The sequence below is a fragment of the Osmia bicornis genome, unplaced genomic scaffold (genome assembly GCF_907164935.1).
Source record: "Osmia bicornis bicornis unplaced genomic scaffold, iOsmBic2.1, whole genome shotgun sequence".
Classification (NCBI taxonomy): Eukaryota; Metazoa; Arthropoda; class Insecta; order Hymenoptera; family Megachilidae; genus Osmia; species Osmia bicornis.
Window position 1 is genome coordinate 4,303,035 of NW_025791458.1, and position 8,669 is coordinate 4,311,703.

Below are 8,669 nucleotides of genomic sequence, written 5' to 3' on the forward strand. Positions count from 1 at the left end.
CAATCCCCTGCCTGCTGTGTTATTTTTTTTTTTTGGTTTATTTACTCCAATTAATTGGAATTCAATTGCATATGCAATGATAGCATTTATGACAAACAAAAATAAAAATTGTATGCAAATGTAATATAGTAAATAATTAAATCAAAGCACACTTAGTTGACTGTGTTTGAAAACAAATAATATTAATCAGGTCTGCTTTCCCACAGAAACGCAAATGTGCATGCGATAAAGCTGCATTTATGAGATGTGCAAGACATTTTTCTCATTTATGTTTTGTTTGTTTCTACAAGTATCACTGTTTTAACTAATAATAATGGTAATTATTTAGAGATACGGACCACCCTCCGATGTCCTTGACCTTGACATATGTTGTCAAGGTCACCCTCCTGAGTGACCTTCAGAAGGTTTTAGCCGTCGCCCGTTTTTTATTAAAAAGTTATTAACCAATAAAGTTTCGAAAATATAGCAGTTATTTTGAGTATTAAAACGCATAATGGTTTGCGCAAAGCGTTATAAATATTACCGTAAGTTGTCGATTAATATGCTATGTCATGATAATGAATTGCCCTCGACAAAACTTTCTGGAAAAGGAGCTGAATATTTCATCATGCACAGCAGTTGATTGGGTGAACTTTTGCCAAGAGGTAATTAATTTATTTCCTAATGAATTTATTCGTAAATGTACATATACAGGGTGTCCCAGAACTGGGATAGGAGCCGAAGAGGGATGATTGCTGAGATCATTCTAAACAACTTTTTCCTTTGTCAAAATATTGTTTAAGGCTTCGTTTTCGAGTTATTAACGAAAAACACTGGCCAATCAGAGCGCGCCCTTAGCGCGGGCCGAACCACGAGAGTGTTGGGTATGCTCTGCGTTCAAACCGTGGTCGTGATCAAGTGCATCCGCACCACGTCGGTGTAATAGGATTCGTTGTTCATGAGCAATCAATAATTCAATACTATTATTCCTTTCTTTTTTAAATTCATTATTCGATACAACTTTTGCCCAACGAATCCTATTATACCGACGTAGTGCCGATGCACTTGATCACGACCGCGCGGAGCATACCCAACACTCTCGTGATTCGGCCCGCACTAACGGCGTGCTCTGATTGGCCAGTGTTTTTCGCTAATAACTCGAAAACGAAGCTTTTACCAACATTTTGGCAAAGGAAAAGGTTGTTCAGAATGACCTTACCAGTCATCCCTCTTCGGCTTCTACCCCAGTTCTGGGACACCCTGTATAATATTTGAATACAACAATGTGGCATTTTAGCCCATGAATAAATGGTTGATGCGCAAACAAAATCCAATTGGTGGAAATGGAATCATCGTCGAAATTGATGAAGCTAAATTCGGACGTCGAAAATACCAACGTGGACGATTGATCACAGGACAATGGCTCTTTGGTGGTATACAACGGGGCACGAAAAATATGTTTGTCGTGCCAGTTGTATCTCGTAGTGCAGAAGTGCTACTACCCTTAATCGAAAAATACATTGCTCCTGGGTCAATAATCTACAGCGATTGTTGGAAAGCTTATAAGAAAATCGACAAAAAAATATATCAACATAGCGTAGTCAACCATTCTGAAAATTTTGTTGATCCAAATACGGGTATCCATACCCAAAACAGAGAACGCTTATGGAGAGATATTCACGGAGGTATTCCACAATATGGTCGTAGAAAATACCATTTTCACCATTATTTAGCAGAATTTATATTTAGAAAAACATACGATTTCAACGAACGGTTGGATGCATTTTTTGAAATAATGTCTACTATGTACCCTTTAACGGAAAATATAAATGACAACCGAGTAAAAATCTAAAATTATTCTCTAAATATAAGGGTCCCTATCAAATCAAAAAGGTACTAAAGGAAAACCGTTTTGTAGTCACCGACGTGCCTGGTTTCAACGTAGCGCAGAAACCGGTGAATACAATCCTTTCCGCAGACAAAATTAAACCATCGATAAGAGTAGGGGATATGTAAGAAAGAGAGGAAAAGTAGAAAGAAAAAAAAATGTTATTTATTTCTGTTGTCTATATTTTTATATATGTGTCATTTACATTAAGCATTAAGTGTCAAGCGTTAAGCCAAATTACCTTTTAGTTCTTTTCTATATCCACTTCTTTTTACGTTTAAACACATTATGCGCGCATTTAACTTTATATTCAAAGTTTATATTCTAAGTTCATTGTTCAGTATTGGAGCAAACGAGAGCGCGCGAGAGCGAGCGATCCTCGAAGCCAACGGTTGTTATGATTCTCCGTCTCTCGCTCTCCTTTCAGAACGTGCGAGAATCGGAAACTCCTTTTCTTCGCGTTCTGGAAGGATCGCGAGGCACCGGGCCCGTTAATCCAAATTGGATTAACGAGAGCCGATTATTGGGTCTTGTTGACGCACCTACCAAATGTCAAGCGCTAATTGGCTCGTGACGTCACGGCGCCGGTTACCGCTCCCACGGCTTCGAGGATCGCTCGCTCTTGCGATTACTAATCATCCGAACCGAGACGACGATAGACGCAATTCCAAACCCTAAGAGTTTTTCCGAGCACAAAGTGCACCGAACTAAAATTAGTCGTTTTCGTTGCGTGTAACCCGTTTTCTTGTCTCTCGTCGCGTCCCGTCGTAATTGTGTGTTCGTGTTTGTCTGTGAGCGTAATTCGGCTGTGTAAATTTGTAACTGTGACATTAAATGTGGCTGGACTCCAGCAAAAAAAAAGTGAAACCAAGTAAAAGTTTCTCGACACAAATCCTTTCCCATACATTCATATTATATTCCAAGTTTATACTCTAAGTTTCCTTTATATTTAAGTTTATATCGTATTGTATTATAACTTAACATTTTGAATTTATAACTTCTGTGTCAATTCCGGTGTTCAAGGACGAACGCATTGCCAATATGGCTGAATTTGTAAGCACGAAGTTAGCGGCAAACTGCCGGTGCCGCAGAGCACGCTGCATTGAACCTTCCTCTTTCGAATGAGCCCTTACCCAGCCTCAAATATTCTCATATAAGGACGAAAAACGAAAAATCCGGTACCCTTTTTTAGGTCCATTTTTGCCGGTGATGTCACATCGCTGCATTACCCGTGTCTACCCCCTTAAGTGGCAATACCATGTACAATCGTAGATGTAAATGTAAATACATATTTCCTACTTTAACTTTTTCTGGAATCGGATAAACTTGTTCAATGAACATTCCACGAAGTTTCTCATAATAGTTAATATCCAATTTTTTAAGATCATCAAGAAGTTCTGACAAAGGGTATAGCAGGATAAGATGGTCAAAAGTGCCCTTGAGCAGATTTTTTTCAGCAATGCACCATTTTATAGCTTATAATAAAAAACCATTGTACACCAAGTTTCAACCCTGTATCTCAACTGGGAGGGTAGTTACAAGGTGAGAAAGAAAAATTGGTTTTTGCCATATTTTCCCTATTTATTGGCATTCATAAAATCTGAAAAAATTCTAGCATATTTTAGTTATGTTTCTTTATGATTGTGAATTTTTTCAGATTTTTCGGTTGCAAATCCTTGGCGTGAAAAATCAAAAACGCAAAAAAAAGTCGAAAAATTGAGATTTCGGGTAGAAGCTTTCAAAACACTAGATTTTTACTTTCACAGTAGTTAGATATTAGTATGACTGCTGTCCTCAATTTTTTTCAGATTTTTAAGTGTGGTGCGCTGTGTTTAAAAAAATCAAAAACCGATATTTTCGACATATTTCGTGCGATAACATGAGAAATACTTTCAATTTTCCTTTCCTTTTCATTTCCTTTACACACTTAGTGCATCATGTGGTTTCTAACATTTTTGTATTGGATGGAGCAAGATCTGAATGGAGAGAGTGAAGTTATTGTAAATAATTGAAAATTACGCACCTTATCTCCTAAAATATTCAACAGTTTTTCAACGTTGTCGGTGGCTGAATTGTTAAGGTGTCCGACCGCGGAACCGCTGGAGAGTTTTTTGTCGCAGGTTCGCGCCCCATGAATGTCCAATTTTCTTTTTTTCACAAAATCATTTTTTTTTTAATTATTAATTACTAAAGAATTCACACTAATCATTTAATAACGCATGAAAAATATTTTTAAAATATATTATCATGAAATAAGTGGTGCACTACCGATTTTCTGATTATGTATTGTTCTAATTACGGATAGCCCCCAATATTTTGTTAATTGGAGAGTCGCGTGGTTATTTGTTTATGATGGATATTGAAAGCAATATGTATTTTACCTTAATTGTACAGGGTGTAAAAAAATTAAATGTCACGACCTATATGGGGTGATTCTACACCTCTGGATCGGTGGAGATCTGTCAAAGAAAGCGACCCCAAAATTGACCTTGACCCCCAATTTCACGGCCAAACTTTTTTATTGGCTTATCGGATAGTGCTCATCGAAGGGATAAAAAGTCTGAAAGGAACCATGTGCCGGAAATCAACCCTTCTCCTAGAAAAAAGCCGTCAAAGTTTCCATATACGTTAATACATTAAACGTTGAGTTGCCCGGTACCCCTTTCCAGTGATCTTGGCGCGTCAGTCTCGCGTATCGCTCGAATTTCATGGTACAGTATTGCCACGAAATAAGCAAGTGGCTCGGGACCGAACCGTTGCTTATTTCGAGGGAGGTAGCTATTCGGCTTGACTTTGTTCTCGAAACGGGACGATAGAGAACGCGAGAAACGAGTGAGAAATCCGAGGTAGCGGCAAATCATATAGTGATCGGCCGAGCAGCGATGTTATTTTTTGAACAAGGATAGAAAGCATTATATACATATATTCCATCCTTCTTCTACTAACCGATGTCACTGCTCAGTCGAGCGTGAAATTTATTACCCTAAACATCGGCTTCGCGCTTTCATGGACCTCTCACTCATTTCTCGTACCTCTCACTTTGCGGGCGACTTCAAACAAAGAAGAGGGGATAGCGACTTGCTTATTTCGAAGTCGAGACCACTTGCTTATTACGAGGCAATACTGTATAGGACAATTCTTGAATTTCAATCGCAATGCCAGCATATAGGAAGGGTGAATTCTAAGAGAGCATATTTAAAAAGACAAAATAACTACTGCGTTTAACTGAAAATAAAAATGAATTTAATCGAAACATTCGTAATATAATATAATATGATACAAGTATGATAAGTAATATTATTATTATTTATTTGTCCGCCTCCCTGTCGGGTTTGCGGGGCGCTTTACGGAAGCGGTCCCAACCTACATTTCCTCCTTACTCTGTTTCCTCTTTTGTACAAACTACTGTCTTCGCCCTTCCTTATCGTAACTTCTCCGTCTTTTGCCCCCTAATCCTCTAGTTTTCTCACATCCTCTCCTTCATTCCTTAGCGTTATTCTGGCCATCCCTGCTACTAATTCTAAGACTGAAAACTAAAATACGGCGTCTATTCCTTTGTACTATATATAGTTTTATAACTAGGTTGGTGGCATGAACATAAAATAACCAAAACAAAAATAGAACTAAATATACAATTGTCTCAAAAATATAGCGGCGTAACTATAATCAGCTCGAAATTGTAGGCGTTTAGTGGAGGGGAGAGAGTTTCGTCTCCCCGGACGCCTTGAGTTCGGGCCAGGGAGCACTAGGTGGCGACGAGATCGCGGGTGTTCTCTCGCAAGTGCTCTCCCGGCATGCCGTTCGGATATATAGAAGTTCCGAATAGCGGTACGATAGGTGTCTGGGGCAGGGATCGTCTGTTGTCAGCCCCACTGACGAGTCTGACAGACGATCCCGAGACGAAACGCCTTTCTCTCTCCTACAAATTCAGAAGTGGGATAGGTCCCTGCGTGTTGACGCTCATTGTTGTTCTGACATATTTGTGATTTGTTATTGATTTGAGATTTAGATGAATTTGGTGACTCGTTCCTCGTGTTTATTTGTGTGCGTGACCGAGGACGGTCACAGTTGTCAGGTATGGCCGAGCTGTAGGCGTTTAGTGGAGGGGAGAGAGTTTCGTCTCCCCGGACGCCTTGAGTTCGGGCCGGGGAGCACTAGGTGGCGACGAGATCGCGGGTGTTCTCTCGCAAGTGCTCTCCCGGCATGCCGTTCGGATATATAGAAGTTCCGAATAGCGGTACGATAGGTGTCTGGGGCAGGGATCGTCTGTTGTCAGCCCCACTGACGAGTCTGACAGACGATCCCGAGACGAAACGCCTTTCTCTCTCCTACAAAATAGAAATAAAAATAAAAACAACAATAATAAAATAAAATAAAAATACAAAAGTAACAAATGTTCTGATTTTAAACGCAAACAAAATAACATCCCTTATGTCTCTGTCTGTCCTTATTTTTGCGTGCCTTTCTCTGCCCACGGTCTAAGCTCTAATAGGAGTAGAGTAAAAACTAAAAATAAAATAAAAATAAAATAAAAATTAGCAAACTAAATCAGACTTGTCCTCCGGTCCATTTAACTCAAAACAAACATAACCAATAAATGGACTGAAAATTAAATTAAATTGTTTAAACTAAATTAAGAGTAAATCACGATTGTCGGCGGTGAGGTAGGCATGCCGCTATAAGTACAGATAGACTGCCAGTACAAAGACAGAAGATAGCCGATAGAATAAACCAAACCGAGAATATTGCAACTAAAGTGCGAATCTGAGTCACCGAGGGCTTCCCTCCTTGCAGGGGCATTTCTGTGGAGTCTTCTCCCCCCCTTTCTTCCTTTTCTTCTCTTTTTATACATTTTACGTACTCTTCCATTTCCCTTCTTTTTCTATCCATCTCCATTCAGTTCCCTCTATCCATAACCTCCTGTTGTTGTAGTCTACTTTCTTTCCCTTGGTTCTTTCCTCCCTCGCTTTTTCTTTTATTCTCCACTTCATCTTCCTTTCCTCGCATGACAGGTCCTCTTCTACCGTGGCCCTCCATCTCTCCCATATTTCGTTCTTCTTTCCTAGAATTCCGTTTCTGTCTTCTTCCTCTTCTAACTCCGTTAGTATTAGTTTTCTCCCTCCTTCTCCCGTCAATTCAGTTATTTTCTTCATTGGTACCTTTTTTCCAAGTTCTATCTGTATCATAATGGTGATTCTCCTACTTCTTTCCTCAGTGTCGTTTCCTCCTACCCCCTTCCATATGATGCTTCTTTTTCTCCTCTCCCTCCTCTCGTTCTCTATTCTCTTTTCCCAGCTTTCTTTCCCTTCGCCTTCCTCTTCTTCTTCTGATTTTTCCAGTTCTTTTTCTGGTTCTCTGAGCTCTCCCTCCTCACTCCCCGCTGTCTCTCTCTGTGTTTTCCTCACCTTCATCCTCCGATAATTCTCTTCCTTCGTTTATTCTTTCCTTTAGCTTCTTTTCTCCTTTTTCCTCAGGCGATACAGCATTTTTCCTTTTTTTCCTCTTTGTCTTCTCTTCGTTGTCATCTTCTTCCTCTCTTCCCCCCTGCTCTTTCTTGTCTCTCTTCGGTACTCCACTCTTATCCCCGCTTTTGTTCTTTCCTCCTTTCTTCTCTCTTTCTACCGCTTCCTCCTCTGTGTCGTCTTCTCCTTTTCCTATGTCTGCGTCTTTTGCCTCCTCTGAACTTTGTCCGTTCCGCTCTTCACGTGTCCTTCTCCTTTCTAATTCCTTCCTTATCTCGTCCACGCTCTCGCCTATTTTTCTCAGCTCTGTTAATACTTCGACCTTCCACGTGCTTTCCATCTTCTGTCTGCCTTTCCCCTACCCTTTGCACCCTGCTGTAAATAAGAACGTATTTCTCTGAGTGCCTATGTTAATTTATTTGTCTAATTCTTATCCTAACCGGGATAAATCCGGTTTATTATTATTTCTGGACTGACCGGTTGTGCCACTGCGCACTGCCTTACACGTGCTTTTCGTTTTTTCCTTCTTTCTTCTCTTGTGCAGTTCTTACCTTTCCTATTCTTCTTTGCCTTTCTTTTCTTTTCTTTTAGGATCCGCCGCTCTTTGCCTCTACCTTGTTTCTTTTCCGTTCTTTTGTTTTCCTAGGTGTTATCGTTCACTTTTACCTTTCCTTCTACTTTCCACTTGTTGCGTGCTTCCCTACTCTCGCACCACGCGTCTCGTCAGTGTAGCCACCTGTTTCCGTTTGTTCGCTCTGCTGCCAACTGTAAATTTTTCTTTCCTTGTTACTATTGCTAGCCCTTTCTGTCGGTAATGTCGCGTTCTTTCTTTTCTTCCATCCTAGCACTTTTGTTCGTCGTATCGCCTTTATCCATTGACCTTTCTTTTTCCACTTCCTTCATCCATTGTTCTCCTTCTCCTTCCTCTCCCAGCAGCACTTTAACTTTTTCTTGCCATCCTTCTTGTCTTTCTTTGTTTGCCCCACACCCTTCCCATACGTGCTCCCACGATTCCTGCTCCCACAGGCATTTTCTGCACCTCCTTTTTTCTTCTTTTTCCCAATATTTCGCTTCGTTTATTTCATTCCCCATCCTAAATCTAGCTACTCTTTTCCATCTTTCTTCTTTCCATCCTTTTTCCAGGTACTTAGGGATTCCAGCATTCTTGATCTCCTTATACCATTTATTATATCTTGATTCCCTTATCTTGTCCCATCTCTCTCTTTCTTGCTGTTGCACCTCTACTTCTTCAATCCACTCAAAGCCCATTTCTCCTTCCCTCCTTTTCATTTCCAGTGATGTTAGATTTATTCCCCTCTCCTCAAAGTATTTTTTCCTTT

The 8,669-nt window shown here is 40.1% G+C and overlaps 2 protein-coding genes across 2 annotated transcripts; one reads left to right on the forward strand and one right to left on the reverse strand.

The window, feature by feature from the left end:
- The first annotated feature begins 324 nt into the window (after positions 1-324).
- On the forward strand, positions 325-1,831 carry LOC123989219. The gene is made up of 2 exons (XM_046289921.1): positions 325-644; positions 1,277-1,831. Exons 1-2 carry the CDS (start codon positions 552-554, stop codon positions 1,829-1,831), a joined length of 648 nt encoding a protein of 215 aa, XP_046145877.1. The 5' UTR covers positions 325-551.
- Positions 1,832-7,237: 5,406 nt separating this feature from the next.
- On the reverse strand, positions 7,238-7,669 carry LOC123989220 (parathymosin-like). Its single transcript, XM_046289922.1, has one exon. It carries the CDS (start codon positions 7,667-7,669, stop codon positions 7,238-7,240), a length of 432 nt encoding a protein of 143 aa, XP_046145878.1.
- Between the last annotated feature and the right edge of the window lie 1,000 nt (positions 7,670-8,669).